Here is a 23,130-nt window from a genome sequence, read left to right as displayed (position 1 = left end):
CCAATGAACTTCTACCTGAAGATTTTGTAAGTAGTTAAATGTTTTTTTTCCAAACTATAACAAAACTACACCCTGTGTAGTGAGAGAATCATAACAGTCTACTGTCAGACTTTTCAAATAATTATTTTTCATTTTTAATTCTGAGTTAATTTGTATTTTGTACATTAGAAATAATTAAATTATCACTACCACTTTAATTCCAAAGATATTTGATACAAAATCTTGTTATTTCTTGTTAAACGCAGTTCTAGATGCTTCCTTCTTCCGAGTTGAAATTAAAATATTTTGTAATTTTTTTTTTTATCTGCAATAAAGGAAACACAACCAGTCATTTCAAAGCTGCATATTGTTTTAAAAGTTCTAAGTGTTTTAGTTTGGAAGATTATAATGCATCTCTTGTAGATAAGCTCAGCCTCTGCATAATGGCATGCTAAGAATATTTACCACTAGGATTTCCATTCAAACTCAGTCCAGGTAGATGGGATGAAAGTGTCCTCTAATAGTTGGGAGCATTCTTAAAACAATTATGCAACCAAATTCGGAATATGTGCTCTGCAGATACATAGGCGAGTTCAGGTCCAACCACTGAAGAAGTCTGCTACGTCATTCATTACCTTAAGTATTCACTCGTTCAAATCTACAATTATTTGCCAAGGTTGCTCCAAGAGCCTCATCTAAATCCAGGACATCTAACAAAAGAAAAGACTGCAAGTACTTGGAAATGCCTCACCTGCAGTATCCTTGCAAATTACACTATCCCAATTTGAGAATATATTGCAAATGCCTTCACTGGAAGACAAGCAGCCGTCTAAGACATTGGATCACTACGTGACATTAACAATGACACTACATGAGAATATATGCCAAATAAACAAGCTCTTAACTCACACAGTGCACTTAGTTTTCACTCAGAAGACAATAGAACACAGGAACAGGCCCTTCAGCCTATGTTATTGTGCTGAATTAATTGAACTAGTAATTATATGTCTAACGAAACTAATCCCTTCTGCCTACACAATGTTCATATCCGTCCATTCTCTGCACATTCAAGCAATGAGCCAAGAGCCTTTTAAACTCTGTTGTATTTGCCTCCACCAGCAGCCCTGGCAATTACCACCCTTTTGAAGAGCTTGCCCCACACATCTCCTTGGAATTCCCTTAACCAAGCAGAGATGTGTTTGCTAAGATTAGGTAATTTTTCATGGCAGAATAATGAGGGACTCATTACAAGATTTTATTTTAATACAACATTATATATCAAAAATGCTTTGGCATTCATGACTAGTGTTCATTACTAGGTTATAAACCTTAGCAAAAATATATATTGAACTTCCAGTGCTTTCTTCATTATTTTTGACATAAAAGAACTTCTGTAAATTATTAAGGTCGAAGAAACTGATTAAATATTTTGGAAAACCATACATTAGGTGAAGTCAAGCAGCACTAAGATGAAACACCAATCTATATCCTGGCTCTCCTCTCAGCTGCTCATAAAAGATGGCCTCATTATTTAATGAGCAGGGACATTCTCCTGGTGTTCGTTTATCCTTAAACCAACTAGAGATTTAAAATCTAATTGCTCACTGATGTTGCTACTATTTATGAAGCATTTCTGTAAACAAACTGATTTCCTCTCATTTGTTCCCACAAAACAACAAATTTCACAACATATGCCAGTGATAATAAAATGCAAATCCTTTTCAATCTCCAATGCTATATAATGCAAAAGTTCATTCGGCAACAGGTGCAAATAATCAGATATATTTAAAAAATTATGTGAGGCTCCAAATAATATGAGTGAGGATTATCTATTTTGGGATATTCCCTAAAGAAGGAATAAAGATGGCCCAAATAGATTGCAATGTTAATTTCTTCATTTAGTATTCTCCATTCATCACTGGATATTAGTCCAATAGAAAAATACATTGGCTAAATGGTAATGCTCTCACCTGACTCAGAAGGCTACGGTTTTTGGTTCCATCCAAGTCTAGGGTAAGACATGCCCAATAAATTGAAAGGTTTTATATCATTTATAGCTACTGTCTGAACTAGCAACTCCTACATTTGAGGGTTAGATTTTATAAATGGGCAGTTGATTCAAGGATCCCCGCAAAGCAGCCATGAAAAAGGGAAGTTTGTCTTTACTTGTTAATGCGTTTCTCACCAAAGGATAGGTGCAACTGAGTTATGAACTGAAAACTTGCTGGGCTTTTGTGTACAATCTAACCAGATAATTAATTCCCTCTCCCTCTTACAGTAATAGATCAGATAGTCACTGTTCAATGATAGGATGTCAAAGCCAGAGATTAGTAAAATATTATCATTTCTCTCTCTCTCCCTGGTGACCCTCTGCAATATCCTGGAAATCAGGAAATTAGAAAAATGTACACTCAACAGGTAAAGGAACATCAGGATTCCATGCCGACTTATCTTTAAACCTTGAAAAGAAAAATGGACAAGGATATTCCAAAAATTTGAATACATCATTTCCTGCATAATCTCAAAATATTTTGTACAGCATTTCCATGTGGATCTTCTAGTTCTGTACCAAGGAGCATCAGTGCTGGCTACCTGTTGTAATGGGTGACGTCCCCAGTACAGGCACAAACAGCATCCTGACAGATCAAAATCACCTGGTCAAACATTACATTACTGCTCAATGGTGAACCAAAGTTCCAACGCTCCCATGACTTATTTGAGTCTGTTATTAAACCTAATGTGTTGATTAAGAATCTTGCAGTTTTATGTTAAGTCATTCTGAAAGCGAGCCTCCATTCTGATATGTGAAAACTCCAAAAGTACTGGAAACCTCTGACCTCTTCAAAACATTACCAAAAAATACAGATATCATAAAAAAGTACACCACAAAAACAGGCCCTTCAGTCCATCTAGCCCATCATCAATCATTTAAATTGCCTACTCCCATCAACCTGCATTGGGACGGACCATAGCCCTCCATATCCCTGCCATCCATGTACCTATCCAAATTTCTCTTAAACCTTGAAATTGAGCTTGCACTGGAATCTCATTCCAGACTCTCACTGCCCTAAGTGAAGTAGTTCCCCCTCAAATTCTCCTTAAACTTTTCATCTTTCACCCTTAACCCATGATCTCTACTTATAGCCCCACTCAACAGCAGTGAAAAAAGTCTGCTTGCATTTACCCTATCTATACCCCTCCTAATTTTGTATACCTTTATCAAATATCCCCCCAATATTCTATGTTTCAAACAATAAAGTCCTAACCTATATCAAAGTTGCTGGTGAACGCAGCAGGCCAGGCAGCATCTCTAGGAAGAGGTACAGTCGACGTTTCAGGCCGAGACCCTTCATCAGGACTAACTGAAGGAAGAGTTAGTAAGAGATTTGAAAGTGGGAGGGGGAGGAGGAGATCCAAAATGATAGGAGAAGACAGGAGGGGGAGGGATGGAGCCAAGAGCTGGACAGGTGATTGGCAAAGGGAATATGAGAGGATCATGGGACAGGAGGTCCGGGGAGAAAGACGGGGGGTGGGGGGGAACCCAGAGGATGGGCAAGGGGTATAGTTAGAGGGACAGAGGGAGAAAAAGGAGAGTGAGAGAAAGAATGTGTGTATAAAAATAAATAACGGATGGGGTACGAGGGGGAGGTGGGGCATTAGCGGAAGTTAGAGAAGTCGATGTTCATGCCATTAGGTTGGAGGCTACCCAGACAGAATATAAGGTGTTGTTCCTCCAACCGGAGTGTGGCTTCATCTTTACAGTAGAGGAGTCCTAACCTATACAATCTTTCCTTATAACACAGGTCCTCTAGTCCCAGCAACATCCTGCTGAATTTTCTCTGTACTCTTTCAACCTTATTTACATCCTCCTGTAGGTAGGTGACCAAAACTGCCACACAATACTCCAAATTAGGTTTCAATGTCTTAGAGAACGTCAACATAACATCCCATCTCCTGTACTGAATACTTTGATCAGAAGTTTTCTTTATGAAACAATCTACTTGTGATGTCATCATAAATTATGTATCTGTATCCCCAGATCTCTTTGTTCCACTGCACTCCTCAGTGCTCTACCGTTCACTGTGTAAGACCTATGCTGGTTGGTCCTTCCCAAGTGCAACACCTCACATGCATCCACATTGAATTCCATCTGACATTTTTCAGCCCATTTTTTCAGCTGGCCCAGATCTCACAGCAAGCTCCGATTGTCTTCCATGCTGTCCACTACACACCCATTCTTGGCGTCATCTGCAAATTTTCTAACCCAGTTAACTGCATTATCATCCAGATCATTGATATACATAGACAACAAACAACAATGACCCAGCACTCCACTAGCCACCAGCCTCCAGTCAGACAGGCAACCGTCAACTGCCACTCTTTGGCTTGTCCCACAAGCCAATATCTATTCCAATTTATTAAACCATCTTGAATGACAAGGGACTGAACCTTCTTGACCAACCTCCCATGCGGGATCTTGTCAAATGCTTTGTAGATAACATCTACTGCTTTGCCTTCTTCAACTTTTCTGGTAACTTCTTTAGAAAACTCTATAAAATGGATTAGGCACAACTAACATGCACAAAGCCATGATGACTATCCCTAATCAGTCTATGTCTATCTAAATACTCATATATCCAGTCCCTTAGAATATCTTCCAATAACTTTACCATAACTGATGTCATGCTCACTGGATTATAACTTCCTTATTTATTTTTAGATCCTTTCTTAAACAGTGGAACAACTTTAGCTATCCTCCAATCTTCCAGTACCTCATGTGTTGCTAAGGATGATTTAAATATCTCTGCTAAGGCCCCTGCAATTTCTGCACTTGCCTCCCATAAGGTCTGAGGGAACAGCTTGTCAGGTTCTGAGGATTTATCCACCCTAATTTGCCTCAACACAGCAAACACCTCCTCCTCGGTAATCTGTGTAGGGTCCATGACCTCACTGCTGCTTTGCCTCACTTCTATATTCTGTGTGTTCGTCTCTCAAGTAAACACAAATGAAAAAAATCCATTTAAGGTCACCCCCATCTCTTTTGGCTCCAAGCAGAGATTACCATTCTGATCTTCCAGAGGACCAATTTTGTTCCTTACAATCCTTTTGCTCTTAACATATCTGTAGAATCACTTCAGATTCTCCTTCATCTGGTCTCCTAGGGTAAACTCATGCCTCCTGTTAACCCTCCGATTTCCTTCTCGTGTTCTCTTGCATTTCTTATACTCCATAAATACCTCATTTGCTCCTAACTGTCTATACCCATTGTGAACCTCCTTTTCTTTTTCTTAACTAGGACCTCACTATCGCTTGAAAATTAAGGTTCCCTAAACCTGTCACCTTTACATTTTATTTTTGCAGGTACATACAAGCTTTATAGTCTCAAAATGTCACTTCTGAAGGCCTCCCACTTACCAAGTACATCTTTGCCAGAAAACAGGCTGTCCCAATCCACATTTTCCAGATCTTTTCTGATACCATCAAAATTGGGCTTTCGCCAATTTAGAATCTCAATCCACAGACCAAACCCATCTTTTTCCATATTCACTTTGAAACTAATGGCATTATGCTCACTAGATGCAGTGTCCCCCTACACAAACTTCTGTCACTCGTCTTGTCACATTCCCTAATAAGAGACACACTCTCATGTTGGGACTTCTATGCACTGATGAAGGAAACTTTCCTGAACACATTGGACAAACACTATCCCATCTAGTCCTTTTACAGTATGGGAGTCCCAGTCAATATGTGGAAAATTAAAATAACAACCTTATGATTCCTGCAACAGTCTGTGATCTCTCTACAGAAATGTTTCTCTAAATCCCGCAGACTGTTGGTAGTCTATACTATAGCCCCATTGATGTGGTTATACCTTTCTTACTCCTCAGTTCCACCCATAAAGCATCACTAGAAGTTTCTCAGTCTTCCCTAACTGAGGGCTGCCATGACATTTTCCCTAGCTGGTAACCCAACCCCTCCCCCCCTTTTATCCCTCCCATTCTATCACATCCAAAACAGCAGAACCCCAGAATAATCAGCTGCCAGTCCTGTCCCTCCTGCAACCAAGTCTCACTATTGGCTACAATTTCATAATTCCATGTGTTGATCCATGCCCTGAGCTCATCTGCCTTTCCTACAATACTTCTTGCATTGAAATATATGGAGCTCAGAACATTAGTCACACCATGCTCAATATCTTGATTCTTGACTTTGTCTGAAGTCTTAACGTCTCCACAACCTCTCCATTATCTGTTCTGGCACTCTGGTTCCCATCCCCCTGCAACCCTCGTTTACCCCCACCCCATGTAGCACTAGCAAACCTTCGTGTTAGGATATTAGTCCATTTCCACATGCAGAAATCAGACCCAATTCCATTTAATGTAGTAATATCACCATTAGTGGTTACCAGATTATCAGTAACCTGGCATATACTGGAGTGATATTATAAAAATTCAGTGCTGCTGCCATACAAAAATAATTAACATATCAATCACAAAATTCCTGACAAATAAGGAGAGCTATTTGCTTGCAAATAATAGGAATTCTGCAGATGTTGGAAATTCAAGCAACACACATCAAAGTTGCTGGTGAACGCAGCAGGCCAAGCAGCATCTGTAGGAAGAGGTGCAGTCGACGTTTCAGGCCGAGACCCTTCGTCAGGACTAACTGAAGGAAGAGTGAGTAAGGAATTTGAAAGTGGGAGGGGGAGGGGGAGATCCAAAATAATAGGAGAAGACAGGAGGGGGAGGGATAGAACCAAGAGCTGGACAGGTGATAGGCAAAAGGGGATACGAGAGGATCATGGGACAGGAGGTCCGGGAAGAAAGACAAGGGGGGGGGGACCCAGAGGATGGGCAAGAGGTATATTCAGAGGGACAGAGAGAGAAAAAAAGAGTGAGAGAAAGAATGTGTGCATAAAAATAAGTAACAGATGGGGTACGAGGGGGAGGTGGGGCCTTAGCAGAAGTTAGAGAAGTCGATGATCATGCCATCAGGTTGGAGGCTAGCCAGACGGAATATAAGGTGTTGTTCCTCCAACCTGAGTGTGGCTTCATCTTTACAGTAGAGGAGGCCGTGGATAGACATGTCAGAATGCGAATGGGATGTGGAATTAAAATGTGTGGCCATTGGGAGATCCTGCTTTCTCTGGCGGACAGAGCGTAAATGTTCAGCAAAGCGGTCTCCCAGTCTGTGTCGGGTCTCGCCAATATATAAAAGGCCACATCGGAAGCACCGGACGCAGTATATCACACCAGCCGACTCACAGGTGAAGTGTTGCCTCACCTGGAAGGACTGTTTGGGGCCCTGAATGGTGGTAAGGGAGGAAGTGTAAGGGCATGTGTAGCACTTGTTCCGCTTACACGGATAAGTGCCAGGAGGGAGATCAGTGGGGAGGGATGGGGGGGACGAATGGACAAGGGAGTTGTGTAGAGAGCGATCCCTGCAGAATGCGGGGGGGGGGGGGGGGGGAGGGAAAGGTGTGCTTAGTGGTGGGATCCCGTTGGAGGTGGCGGAAGTTACGGAGAATAATATGTTGGACCCGGAGGCTGGTGGGGTGGTAGGTGAGGACCAGGGGAACCCTATTCCTAGTGGGGTGGCGGTAGGATAGAGTGAGGGCAGATGTACGTGAAATGGGGGAGATGTGTTTAAGAGTAGAGTTGATAGTGGAGGAAGGGAAGCCCCTTTCTTTAAAAAAGGAAGACATCTCCCTCGTCCTAGAATGAAAAGCCTCATCCTGAGAGCAGATGCGGCGGAGACGGAGGAATTGCGAGAAGGGGATGGCGTTTTTGCAAGAGACAGGGTGAGAAGAGGAATAGTCCAGATAGCTGTGAGAGTCAGTAGGCTTATAGTAGACATCAGTGGATAAGCTGTCTCCAGAGACAGAAAGATCTACAAAGGGGAGGGAGGTGTCGGTAATGGACCAGGTAAACATCAGTGGATAAGCTGTCTCCAGAGACGGAGACAGAAAGATCTAGAAATGGGAAATCAGTGGATAAACTGTCTCCAGAGACAGAGACAGAAAGATCTAGAAAGGGGAATCAGTGGATAAGCTGTCTCCAGAGACAGAGACAGAAAGATCTAGAAAGGGGAATCAGTGGATAAGCTGTCTCCAAGCTGTCTACAAGCTATTTGCTTGTAGACTTTCACTCCCTCTACCACTTACAGCCTGCAAATAAAGGTAGCTCCATGTGTCAGATGTAGATGTTTATTTAATAGGCAATATTAAAGTCCTTCCACAGCTACAGTGGCCTTCTTTTCACAAAAGGAGTTAAACCTGCCAAAGTGAAAAGGGAACTGAAAGGAACCACTGCTCTTGATGCAAAGCAAGACCTCCTTTTTCTTATGATCAGAGCAAACATGATTCAGTGTAAGTGACAACCTAACTTTAAGGGATTGTATATGCCCACAATGACTATTGTAAACAGTTTAGCATCAAAAGAGTCCCACCTGTTGCTGATGTTATGGATTATAACAACATACAGGCCAATAGATAAAAATGTACTAGTGTGGTTACTACTCTATTCAAATAAAGGCAATGTACATTTCACCTGGTGTACGGGGTAGTTCCACTGCAGCCTCTTCAGGGATAACTTCATTGAGATTAGCCAGTAAGAACTACTGCTCAAAATGTAATGCCGCATAGAAGCCAAATTTTTGGAATTCTTCCTAAGTGGGATCCATCACATCCCGCGTTTAGTAATGAATTACATGGAATACTTAAAATTTAAAATATTTTTTAAAATTAATTCTTGTTCCCTTTTCCAATCAACCCTCTGCAGTAGCCTCTCCACAATCAGCTCAGAGGGAGCAGGGGAAGAGAACCCAAAACAGACCGGCAAACAAAAATATTGTATTTCAAAGAATGGTTAGTAGCCAAGGCACTTATTATTAGGATTATCTCTGCTGAAACTCAATGATCTTTAGAGCAGTGATTACAGAGCTTCTGCTAGTTAAGAGCTGACTTATTCCTGAACATTAACTTACTTAATTCGAACCTTCCAGTATCAACTATTATCAACTAACACATTTGTTGATTATTGGGGCGCTGACTACGACAGCAGCCTTGTAAAATGTACTTGGGCTAACAAAATCATTACATTGTCGACAAATTCAAAGTAGCAACAAAATTAGAAAGAAATGGGCTAATATTTAGCTGCAAGTTTCAACCAAGTATCAGTGTCCAAAAAAGCAATCGTAACAAATATGATAGCAGTAAATTGTAGAACAATATCAGTTGATTTATCCAGCAATGAAAAATAGTGATTGTCACACATAGTGCTCTTGGAGATTACATACAATTCTTTCCTTTTAAAGATGAATATCCGTACATAGTGTAATGCAAACATAGGTATTAAGAACATCAGCAGGCCACTTGTTTCTACTCCATCACTCAAAAAGCTCATAGTTGATCCAATTTCCTCCTTAAATTGACATTCCTACCTGTCCCTAGTTATCATTCAGCCATCACATTTTTGTCATCTGACCTTGAATGCATTGACTGAAAGGGGGGTACTAGCAAGCTTATTTTAATTAAATTGGGTATGTACTTGAATGGATAAAAATGTAGTTTATAGGGGTAGGGTGCACTTCCATGCTATAAGATAATTGCAATCATCTTAGACTTGCATTACAATTATCTTATGCTACAAGATAGTTGTGGTGCAAGTGCACCCTGAAATTATTGATCATATTGTTCCCTCCTAGTGGAATGCCTGGAGCTGCCTGAATATATCACAGTGTAGTCCAAGGATCACATACTGCACACTTGAATCAACCACTGCACTCTGCTTCACGCTGAACTCAGCTGAGCTGCAAACACAGTAAGATGTTTTGGTTCAGTCATGGACAATGCGGCCTTTTGTTGAAAGGGGTAGAGAACAATCAGTATAGATGCTCACATCTGCACAATCCCAAAGTCAAAGGCAGAAAACCAAACTGTCCACTTCTATATGTTTCAGCATTTTTCACAACACAGCTATAGCTGATTGTTGTGCTTTAGGAGTTTCAGCCTTTACATGTGACAGTTCAGGTTTACTTACTGTACTGCCTTCAAATCCCAAAATAAAGATACGTAACTATATAATCCTGAAAAAAAACAAAATTGTGAATTATACCAATTTCAGGGATGAAGCTTTGCACAATACCTGACAATGAAAATATTTTGCTAATGTCATTGCAATGGATACTCTGCACAACATCAAACTCATGCATGGTTTTATGTGCAAATGAATTTCTATCCATTTATTTTGCAGTGCCTTTTTCTCTTATGCAAGCTGCTGGTATTTGTTCTACAACCAGTTTGGAAAAGGAGATCAGGACACAGACTGCCTTACGGCAGCAACAGAGGCATATGTTTAATTCCAATGCCCACGCCTCCACATACTCAGCAAGCTCACGCATGGTTCAGTGAGAAAAGAGATCACCACATCAATATTTAAGAAAGAATCAGAGAGGCAGCAGCAGTACCTGTTGACAGAGAGAATAGAATGTAAAGCTGGGGTCCATGGAGCAGCTAATAAACTAAACAGCAGGATATTAGAATGCATTTATTCCTTAACTAGCTCAGCAGCGAACCTAATGGACAGGGAAGTTTATCTCCCAAAATGGCAACAAGGCAATGTGGAGGTCAATCACACTTTTTTGGGGGGAAAAGGTTACTGAGTTGAATTTAGCCTAACTGTAAGTAATAAGCAAGGTTACAAAATAGCAAATGATAACTGACTGCTTTGGCTCACTCACAGGTTTATTCTCTCCACTAAGCAGGTATCACCTGTGCAGACCATGCCCACTTCATAGAATATAGAAGGGCAATATAGAACCTCGAACAGCAAAGGAACAGGCAGTCCACAATGATGTGCCATCTCATTAAATTTGTCATCAAATGCCAAACTAATCTCTTCTTCCCACACAATGTCCATATCCTTTCATTTCATGCAAATTCATGTGCTTATCTAACAGCCTCTCTCGTACTTGCCTCCAGCACCAGCCCAGGGGGCACATTCCAGGCACCCACCATTCTAAAAATGAGCTGAAAGCTCCAGGCCAGTAAGTTCACTGCACTGTCTTCATTCTACTCAAGAACCAGAGATTGGAAGCTTCTTAAATCATGCTATATGGAATGTTTAGCCAAATCCACCCAGACAAAGTAAACTGATACAATGCCCTATCTCATACACAGACATAACACACTATGGAAGCCTGTTAAGATCATTAGAGACTCTGGACATACTGCTTAAAGCAGTCATTGTAATTTAGAATGGCATCATTAAATCACAACAATCTAGAACAGAAGTGAAAACACATTTATGCGCTGATATCATCAATGTATGGTGGAGACTTTAGTTTTCACTGAACCTTCACAGTTCTCTGAGGTTTACATAATTAAACAGAAAGAACAGATAACTAATTATGTGTGCAAAAAAATATTAGGTACAGCTAAAAAGAGTTACTATTGCAAAATATAGTTTGACTCAAAACATACTTTTCTACAGATATTCTTCTAATAATCTATCCCATAATTATGGAAATACATGGCATTAACCTCAAAGCTCTTTATGCATAATTGATTTTGGATCAAAACATCAAAGCTTTCAAATATAGTAAATAATGTGAAAGAATCTAAAACAGTATTATAAAATAAAACTAATATCTAATGAGGAATGCAATAAACTTTCTCGTTTAGCTGTTACTGTTATACAAAAAACGTCTTCCATTCTGCACTTTCATGCAAAATCTCAAAAAAGGTATGTATTCATACAATGGACCCATTGTAATGATATTAAACAAAGGAAAAAGAAAACTATTTGGAATAAATACAGAAATGAGTTGTCTATCATAGGAGATTGTATTAAGGATTAATATACAATATATGACAAAATGCTTGCTTCACATCTAATGAAGCCTTATGCCAAAGAAATGAAAGCTGATTTATATGAGCCAATCAATATCAAGCTAGAAAAAGTATGTCTTACCTAATGATCAGAAAGAATAGTCAAAGGAAAATCCATCCAGGGACTTAATGTATGTTGATGTGGGTTAGCCACAAACTGACCGTCAACAAATCAATAGAATTACACAGTAAAATTAGCAGATTGAATTTGCATTTGATGAAAGAAACAACAGTCACATGAAAATTCCACGTTGGAAAGAGTGGAACAAAATTTCATTGAACATTCTGGTATCCTGACCATTACATGTATAAATGAAGAGGCAAAGTACAGTTGTAGAATAATGTATTTATAAGACTGCTGGGTTCCAATGCACAAGAGATGAAAAGGGAAATAAAGAGAGGATTAGTTTGGTTTTCTGAAAGGTCAAAGTAAATATTCTGTTTAAAGACTCGTACCAAGTGTGAAATACCTGTAAAAAAAATGGAGCAGACAGATAGGTCTAAATCAGTAATGATGCGACATACAGCAAACATAGGAAGCAAAGATTACCCCCCCAAAGTAATATGATACATGGCATAAAGTATAACAGTAACCAAAATAGAAAGACAAATTACTCAATCTAATTGATGTCCATCTATATATTTAAAAAGGATCACATGCTCTGGGTTTGTAAGCCATAACAGAGAACTTGATCTAAATAGCCGCCCTGCATTTCTTGTTAAGAATACCTAATGCAGGGGTAGGGAACATTAAGCACAAATGATTTTCTAGCATGCGTTATTCATTAATTTGAGGCAAAACATAACTGGATGTACTTAAGTAGATAATTCCCATATTTCAAGTCTCTATGGCATTTATCGGGCCCACCGTCTGCTCATTAATACGCGATCCAGCCCACAGAGGCAAAAAGGTTGCTGACCCCTGACCTAATGCATCCAATATACATTCTGGCAAAATCTTCGTATTTCCGATTTTTATTCCTATTATAGAAATGTGTCACCAATAGGTGTCATTTCTGAACAAGAAAGGATAACTTGCTATTTGCAACATTGCCTTTTTAATCACATACTGAAGAATAAAAGCCATTTCCAATATCAATGCTGGAGGCTAACAAAAGTTATTTCTCTGGAATAATACATGTAATACAATACTGTACAACCTATTCCTTGGAAATTGGTTGGTTTCAGTTCAAAATAATAGAATTTCTAGTCATAGAAAAACTCATTCAACACTTTAGTTAATAGAAAGCTATACCAGTATATTACTAAACAATCAAACTTTGAATCATAGAATATTTTTTAAATACTTGTGATGGAACTTTGTTGGGACCATCAAATAGATGGATTAGCCACTGGTAAAATCTCCTGCTAGATTTTCTTGTCCACTGAAATTAATGGAATGGAAACTGGGCGAGCTATGTGCCAATATTCAGTCAATTTTATAGTCCACCAAAATCTTCACTTATAATAAGTTTATTCATACTATGACACTTGTCAGGTTATTCCAAGTTAAAGAACATTCTTCTTACAAAGGGTAAAACACTGTACCACACAACACTTAATCCGAAACGAAAGGTAGATATTTGTGTGTCTAGCCTAAGATACAAACCATAAGATTTACTGTTTTAAACAGAGATATTCTGGTCAATTTGCAATGATGATTGTTTTCTTGATTGAAAAGTAACACTTTCATAAATCCCACTGCAACTAAGTGTGAGAATAGCATAAAATATTGCCTTTTGTATCCTTTGGAAGTAACATCTCCTCGCTGACAATCAATATTGGCAAACCTCAGATGTGTCCTTGGTGTACTGCTGAACTCCCTCTACACTCATGACTGTGGGGCTAGGCATAGCTCAAATGCCATCTTTAAATTTGCTGACGATACAACTATTGTTGGCAGAATCTGAATGGTGACATGAGGGCGTACAGGAGCGAAATATACCAGCTAGTTGAGTGGTGTCACAGCAACAACGTCAGTAAGACCGCTGAACTGATTGTGGACTTCAGAAAAGGTAGTATGAGGGAAAACACACCAGTCCCCAGAAAGATCAGAAGTGGAGAGAATGAGCAATTTCAAGTTCCTGGATGTCCGAGGACCTAACCTAGATGCAATATATCAATGCAGCCATAATGAAGGCAAGACAGTGGCTATACTTCATTAGGAGTTTGAGGAGGTTTGGTATGTCACCAAAATCACTCGCAAATTCCTGCAGGTTTACCATGGCAAACATTTTGTACGGGGGTCTACTGCACAGGATCGAAGTAAGCTGCAGAGGGTGGTAAAATTAGTCAGGTCTATCGTTGGCACTAGCCTCCATAGTATCCAGTACATCTTTAAGGAGTGGTGCCTCGAAAGCCAGTGTCCATCACCAAGGACCCCCATCACCCAGGACCTGCCCTCTTCTTATTGCAACATCAAGGAGGTACAAAAGCCTAAAGGCACACACTCAGTGATTCAGGAACAGGTTCTTCTCCTCTCCCTTGGGTGCACTCTACTCACAACTTTCCCCTCGGCCTCCACTCTGTCTCTGCTGTGGTGACAGGTTGCAGAAGATAAGTTCAGTGCATGAGTGCATGGTGTGGGGCTAGACCTACAGCGATTTGAAGCTGAAGTGACTTTACATGAAACTTTAACTTAAAATATTCTCAAACACACTCATCATTCTCAAACCCACTCTCCATAAAGAGGCTACACAAGTCGATAGGGGGTAAAGGTGGCACAAGTTAAGCTTGACTTTACTACTCAAGGCAATGAGTTCAAGAATCAGATTCAAGTTAGGCCACATCTGGAGTGATGTACAGCATTCAATTCTGCTGGCACCATTATAGGAAGCACGTGGAGGCTTTGAAAAGGATGCAGAAGAGGTTTACCAGGTTGCTGCCTGAATTAGAGGGAATGTGCTATAAGGAGAGGTTGAATAAATCAGGGTTGTTTTCTCTTGAGCAGTGGAAGCCTGAGGGATACCTAATAGAAGTTTATAGACTAATGAGAGGCGTAGATAGAGTAAGCAGCAACTATCTTTTTCCCGAGGCTTTAAATGTCTAATACTAGAGGCCATGCATTTAATGTGAAAGGGGGAATGTTAAAATGAGATGTGCAAAACAAGATTCCTTTCCAACTACACATGGAGTGGTAGGTGCCAGATGTGATGGAGGAGGCAGATATGATAGAGACATTTAAGAGGTTTTTTTTTAAACACATGAATATGCAGAGAATGGAAGACAGAAGGAATCAGTTTAATTAAGTGTCATTAGTTTAGTTACTGCAACACAACATCATGGGCTGACTAGCCTTTTCCTGTGCTGTACTGTTCTAGAATTTGATTCCATTTTCTCAACAATGCATCTGAAAATAATGCTTCATGTAAATATACAACCATACTTCCAGAGAAAAAGTAGATGGTTTTGGATACTGAAGATTGAAAAAAGATGAACATTGTATTATAAATCTATGTCAAAGCTGTGGGTGCCACAGTAGCGTAGTTGTTAGCACAACACTATCACAGCTCAGGGCATCAGAGTTTAGAGGTCAATTCTGGTGCCATCTGTAAGGAGTTTGTATGTTCTCCCCATGACTGTATGAGTTTTCTCAGTTTCCTCACATAATCCAAAGTAGTGCTGGTTAATAGATTAGTCATTGTAAATTGTCCTGTGATTAGGCTGAGGTTAAATGGATGAGTTGCTGGACAGCGTGGCTAGTAGGGCCAGAAGGGCCTGTTCCACACTGTATCTAAATAATTAAAATTAAAAAATTAAAAATCCAGTGATATTCACCTGTTCTTTTTTATTCTCTCCCACCCTTTCCACTTAACATCCTCTTAAATATCTATTGCTACCTTTAAGCTATAAAATTTTTTTCCTCTACCACTTTGTGACTAATTGAAAAAATTAAATCAAATCAATTGTGAAAACCTTTTGCTACTGGATTTTTCAGGCAGTCGAAGCACCCAAGATATTGAAACTGGACATTCCAGATTTTTTTAAATGAATGAAGTTTTTTAGACACAGAAACTTGCTTTAATCATGTTATTGTGAAATGGTTAATTTTTCAGCACTACCATGTTAGAACAATAGTTGAAAATATATTTCCTCTTGAGGGGTACAAACTACAGACAAAAAGTTGTGAAAGTAGCACTATATCTGGGTTATTTTATGTAATTGATAAGTAGAATCTTCTTATTTTGACTTTTAATTTGACTACAATATACTAATAGGAAATTTAAACTAATTCACGATGAACCTGTGCTACTGTGATAAGTGTAATGCAGAATGTGCAGAGATTGTGTATTTTGAAGATATACTGATTGATATTAAAGTTGATTATTGTTAGTGGTGCTAACCATTATTCCAGAGAGCTGAATACAATGGCTAGTTGCACTGTTGGAAAGGTTCTGCCAGACATTTAAAAATACCATGGCAAGAACTTCATGAGAGTTACTCCATTGTCTTGGATAGTGCTTAATCTGATTAATCATACTGCTGTTTGTGGAACTTTTGTGCACCAATGACAACCAGCTTCCCTGGATCACCATAGTGAATACATTTCAAAATTATTTCCCAGGTTGTGACATACTTCAAATATTCTGAGGTTATCAAAAGCATTATTTCTATCAAAGGATAGTATGTCACGACCGAGCACCACTATGAGCTTATCAAATTGGATTAACAGTGGAGCAATGATGTTACTACTATGCCTCAAACAGAAGAAAGAAATCCTACTCCGAACATTAAGAACACTGTAAAAAACAGAGAACACTATCTGTATGTTTCTCAAAGTATATCGAGCCAGGTAATGAGAATCAGGAGAGCTGCAATTTCAAGTGAACAAGATAAAATACAACAACCATATATATGTAGTGCTTTTCAGAGCAAGAGGATGTCCTAAAGAAGTTCACACCCTTCTGAAATACCGCCTTTAACGGTACTGTGAGAAAGGTGGCCACCAATCTGCGTATACTGTTCTCTCACAAATATCCCTCACGTAGTGAAATATATTCACCATGGTGATATAGGGAAGCTGGTAGTCACTGGTGCACCAAAATTCCACAAACAGCAGTATGATCAATCCATCTTTTTCAAAGTAATTTTGATTAAGACCTAGATTCTGCCCATGAGAAAATATCCCTGCTCTAAAATATTTCATAGACAAATAGATGGGACCTCAGTAGTGAACTGGAATGTCAACCCACATATATATTTATTTTGTGGTATAGTATAGTGTCAGCCCTTCTGGCCTTTTGAGCCACGTTGCCCCAGAAACCCCCAACAAACCTGATTAACCCTACACTAATCACAGGACAATTTACAATGACCAATTCACCCACCCAGCAAGTCTATGGACTGTGGGAGGGAACAGGTGCACTCAGGGAAAAAACAAACTTTCCATGGGGAGGACATACAGCCTCCTTACAGAACAGTGCCGGAATTAAACTCTGAGCTCCGGATTGCCCCAGGTGTCGCACTAACTGCTGAGCTATTGTAGTGCCAAGCCTCTGGACTGAGATGTATGCATAATTCTACCAAACAAGCCTCTGTGTTACAAAGTCAATGAGAGTATGGATTTTGTGAAATTCATATACAAGTTTTATTTTTGCCATGTGGAGATAATAAATTGTTTCCCTGTACTCTGTTGACCTTTGGAATTTACATTCACATAGAGATTTTAGCTGTGTGTGCTGTCACTCATTTATTACAGCTCTGCATTTCACAAGAATGCACATAAAATATTAAAAATAAAAATTATCCCACCCTTTTTATTATCCTAGTGATGTTAGAAACATTTAAAAATAAGCAAATAAAAATTTAGATGAAGAGATTTCAAGTTCAATCTGATATCAGGAGTTGAGTTAGCAGCTACATCTTCCATCTCACCTATTTGAACAAAATATATGCAGAGAACTAAGAGAAAGATTGTAATGAAAGAACTCAGCAGCAATCCAGTTTACTGAGGCAGAGGTGTAAACAAAGTTTAGAAAATATTTTACATGGTTTTACTTTCAAAAATATATTGTTTTAGTCTCATGGTTTGTTATTAATTTTACATCTAAATAAATACGCTTGGCAAGGAACACATCATTGCTTATTACATTTTGTAAAATGTATTAAGTTTTGTTATATTGGCTGCTCTTCCGTTCTCATTTTTGCTATTTCAATAATCAAATTAATTCTATTGACAAATCCATGATGGTATTTTATCACATTGATCCAATTAATAAAATTATTTCAAGGCAATGAGGACTCATCTTGACAAAATGACTGTGATGTCTGAATAGATACAGTAGAATCAAAAACTCGATAGTACTGAAAGACGGGAGCTGGGGCCACAATGCACAACTAAGACATGTCCATTTGGCTTGCTGCAGCAAATTTTGTACTGCTTGATCATTACTGTGATTTCAAATAAGTTTACAACATTATTGATTGACTTGGAGCATGATCATGGGCATCAATTTTATGAAGTAGTATTTTAAGATGTCTCAAATGATTAAAAACAGTCTCCACTTCTTAACTTAGAGGAGTTTGGTGGCAAAAACTTTTAATGGAAGTCATTGTGGAGGTCTTAGGAACTTTTTGAAACGCAAGGCTGGACCAATCACTGGAGGCCTTAACTATTAAAATGGAAGGAGATACTCAGAGGAAGAGAATCTCTCCAGGTATATGCTCAAATACTACTGGCCAAAAGTAGCTGGCAAGGGCAACAGGGAGAGTCCAGCACCAAGGCCATCAACATAGTGGTGTCAATCTTAATGGTCATAAGAGAAGGGAACTGGTTTTTGAATGATATTTTCCATCTTATGAGGAAACAAATACACACACTGCTCAATGCACCACATGGCCCATCACTCAGCTATCAATAGTCTTCATAAAGCATGGTTTGAACCTAATGTTCACATGTCAAAGTACACTCTTACACATCTAGCACCACTCTAAGTTTCACAACCCTATTTCACAGAATGCACACCGATTTAACTCTGAGAATCATACCACACATTTCCACTTGCACAACAGGGAGGCACATAACTGGTGCCACAGCAGCAAAACAAGAAATGCAAATTCAAGACTACAATGTCTAACCACCCTAGAGGACAAACACAAGCCATCATAGAGATAATAGTCAAATCTTTACTTTGAGAATGATGATATGATGAAATATAATGCTAATTCACAGTTCTCACTCACCCCAGAATCTGTTTAGATTAAGAGACAAACATAGTGTCAAACACTTTCCTCCTCTCCACAACCCCACGCAGTGGCATTTCATTTTTAGTTAGCCAAAAATAAAACATGGACAGGAGGCAACTTAACAGCAAAATAACAGAGGAAAAGACACCCTATTAATCTACCTGATAGATGCAACTCCCAGTAGTTACTGGCAATTTTGTATATTGTCGATGTCAGCTGAGAAGCAATACCCACACATATTGTTACCAGGTACATATGGCCTGTTGCAAGGGCAGAGGGAAAATGTAGCAACGGTATAAACTTCTGAAGCAAGAGGTACAGACATTTATTACAGCAATGCATTCAGCGTACTCTTCTGAGCAGCCCATAGGAGGCTGAATGCACTGCAAAATGCCTGATGGATTGGAGGACTGGATAAAAAACACACGTGCAACACTGAGAACCACAAAGGAATCCAGTTATGACTAGTGGGGTCTACACAAAGCTTAGAACCCATCCTTTTCCAGTACAAAGGCAAAGCAGTTATGGACCTAGATTTCATGCACTATCTGATGGTGAGTTCCTATCTTCTATTTGCAGCAGCAGAAGCCACAAGTAAACTACATGCTAAAGTCAACAACCAAAAAAATGCTAGGTAAGAACTAAATGCTATTATTATGGCTCTGTACAGCAGTATTTCAAAGAGCTTCGAAAATGCATCCCTATTCCAGTAACCAGTCTTTCAAAAGACTACAAGGGTTTCTGGGCTACAATCCCCTAGGGGGAGGTAGTGATTCCACTGAGCACTAATTTCCTTTGCTTTCTAACAGTGAAAGTATTTCCTTTTGATTTCAATCACTTGTTGTGATTGGATAACAAAGTGTGAACTGTTGACTTGGCGTTGGCTTTTGTTGTTCAATGTGTTTAAGTGGACAGTAAAATGGGAACCGTGGTGAATTGGATAATTCAGATGTGGTCACTGACAGCATGAAATGGATCTAACATTGCCTCCTTTCTTTCTATTCTCCTACTACCTTCAGATGATAAGATGATAATTGACAGGTGTAAAGCATACAACTGAAAATAGAACCTGGAATCCAGTTTCATTGTGCATCCTATACCAGAACAAATTAGGCAGTGAAAGCATTGCATGGATATGACAATCTATTCTCGGAGGTTGCCTGTAGCAGCACGATACTCACTCTGAATTTTGCCATGTCCCTCTGTATGTGGTTCTGACAGGAGTCAAGAATTAGCTGATGGGAAGGCACTCCACAGTGAAAGATGGAGGGAATGTCATAAAATAAATAGATTGTGGTTGCTATCTAGCATCAGGCAGTGACAATAAAAATCCACTGAAAAAGGTCATCAATGCACATGTGGGAAATGGAAACTCTTGCTGTTGCAAAACTTCACAGCTTTCAATGACAGGAAATGGATACCATTCTCCAGAAGTAAAAGAGTCCCCTAATGCAAGAACATACTACAAACAGAAAAGCATTTCAGATGTCTCTGAGACCCATCAGGAATGATGCAGAAACACTGAAATTGATGCTCGCCCTGGCCTTTACAACCACTGGCAACATAATTCTGATTAATAGTGCAGATGAGTTGCGACTATCTTCAATCACCCTTCTAAAGTAGAGCCCTCCTACATTGCTCCTTGCAAGATACATGTTGAACTACTTCCCATGCTCTCTTGATGAATATTCTGCTGAGGCTCTTTTCCTCCAACTCTTCTGGCAGGTCCTCTTTGCATACTGCCTCTTCATGCACACCAAGAGGAAATATCACTAGAACCTTAAATGTCAGGATGCATATCTTACTTTTGCAGTAGAACTCCCTGTAAAGTACCGAAACTGCATTAAGATTGCAAACAGGAAGGATGTTTCTCAACAACCAATCTCATCTTCAAAACAGTCAGCAACAAACCTGCACATAATTGAGGAACTACCTAAAAACAGGGGGGAAACTGCAGAAGCTGCAAACCTAAATTTTAAAAAAACTGAAAATCCTGGAAATACTCAAAAGTCAGGAAGCATCTGTGAAGAGAGAAACAAAGTCAGCATTTCACAGAGATGACCTTTCACCAATTTTTGATTGGTTTGAGCATTTGTATTTTATTAGCCAAGCATCTTGGCCACAATATTTATTTGTGGATCTCTTTGCTGTAAACTGGGTAATTTCCAGCCTTTTGAAATGAACAATTGATGCCAAGTCCCCTTAATCATTAGTCTGCATGCATAACTAGATTATTTCAAAGGATATAATGTGTCATCTATCTGCTTTGTGCTTGAGGAGAATTTGTACTACATCATAATTCTTAATTTAAAAAGTGAATACTTTCCTATGTTCATTATATATTTCATCGAGACCAGCTGTGTGTGAAATATTCCACTCATTTAAATTCACTATATCTCTGAGATATGTGAAACATTTTCAGTCCATCTAAAATAAAATGGTTTTCTCTGAGAGGTACGATCTTTAAATTATTCTCTATACAGTATAATCATAAGTACTTTGATTCAGGAAAAAATATGAACATTTCTCAAAATTAGAGAAATAAAGTTGGTGTTAAAACACATTCAATTTTATTAAAAAATATATATACCAATGTGCTTAATTCTGGAAAAGATATAAAAGGTTCCACATTTATTCCACTGCAAATATCTTTCTTTGATTATGATTTTTTCTAATGCAGGATTTTTCCATTCGTTATGTACCTAATACTTCACTGGACCGAAGATATGTTGAAATGTGTTTCCATTATGATAAAATGAAGTAGTATTGAAACCTTTACCTTGAGCCTTTCCGACACTCCGTCGTTGAAGCTGATGGTGAACTCAGCTATTTTGGGTACCCGCAGTTTCCCTTTGTTCTTTTGATCCGATTGGAATTCGGTTCTCGTTTTCACCACCACCTACAATAAAGGAAAAATCAGGGCGTGCCGGTTCTTTAACCTGCAAAGCTACTCTGAACCAATACTGAAAATTATAAACATAACGATAGCAGAAATGCACCGCAATTGTGATGCATTTTTTAACCCAAGACTCCTGCCCCACCCGATTCCCCTCCGCAGCTGTTCGGCCCAGTGTTTATTCATCGGAGTCAACACCAAATAACCTAATGCGCGTATTCGGTCAATTTTCATCGGTCTTTACTAACTTTTGATTGACCGATAGTAGCCCCTGGAACTCGCCCATTATAGCCATATCCAAAATGGACTCAGGTAATATATTACCCTTTCCTCGTGCTGTTGCAATTAATTAGTATTATTCAATAAATCATATATGACTCAAAAGCTGTGCTCGTTTGTATTATTGTGGTTCATCTCTGCGGTGAGTTGACTGAAGCTTAGTACCTTGTCTGGAGCGGGGAACTGCAGATGATTCACATCCAAGGGTGTGATCAAAGGGACGGTGTGAAAATTATCATCGCTACAAGACTGCTTGGCATTCTTTTCATTCAAGTTACTCCCCAGCTTCACCATTATTCACGAGGGCGGCTACTTCACGTATTTCCAAATCCTGGGAAAACAAGAGAAAGAGAGGAGCAATGTTTTGACACGGAGCAGAAAGAACACAGTAGACTCTTACAGCAAACCTTTCCACGTATCTCCCTTTTAAATCCACACCGTGAATTCAGTACAATGCCATCTTCTTTTCAGAAAGGAATTGGCACGAGCTTAGAATACTAATTCATTTCTTTCGTGCTGTAATAAATCCCAAAGCGATTAATAAAGCGTCCTATGTTAAATAAGATAATTTAACCATCACAACACACAAGGATCCTCGACTCCAAGATGACAAATTTCAGCCAGCGTACGAAAGAAAGTCTTCGTTAATGCCAACGCAACGTGCAACATTACATCCATATACATATCAGAATTGTGTACGTGACTAAATACAATCCCGATCACAGAAACAAAAAGCCCGCACAATTGAACTTGTTCCCATTCCTATGTGACATTTATTAAGTACAAAGACGAGTAGAATTCGCGTTTTCACGTCTGGGGATCTGCATTCCGAACGATGACTGCATTGTTGTCGATATGTCGGTTTGTAGATTATGCGAACAGACTCCTTACGACTTGATTA

General features: G+C 39.2%; 1 protein-coding gene across 1 annotated transcript in view; it reads right to left on the bottom strand.

Annotated features, from left to right (window-relative positions):
- nsg2 (neuronal vesicle trafficking associated 2) overlaps nucleotides 1-22,536 on the bottom strand; it is a 90,965-nt gene extending 68,429 nt beyond the window's left edge. Inside the window, exons 1-2 of the mRNA XM_072264425.1 lie at nucleotides 22,395-22,536; nucleotides 21,834-21,953 (exon numbers count right to left, since the gene is read on the bottom strand). Coding sequence (XP_072120526.1) covers nucleotides 21,834-21,953; nucleotides 22,395-22,523 — 249 coding nt within the window. The 5' untranslated portion in view covers nucleotides 22,524-22,536. The remainder of the gene's footprint in view (nucleotides 1-21,833; nucleotides 21,954-22,394) is intronic.
- Nucleotides 22,537-23,130: the final 594 nt, after the last annotated feature.

This window comes from Mobula birostris, chromosome 7, assembly GCF_030028105.1.
Source record: "Mobula birostris isolate sMobBir1 chromosome 7, sMobBir1.hap1, whole genome shotgun sequence".
Classification (NCBI taxonomy): Eukaryota; Metazoa; Chordata; class Chondrichthyes; order Myliobatiformes; family Myliobatidae; genus Mobula; species Mobula birostris.
This window is presented reverse-complemented; position numbering and strand designations above follow the sequence as displayed.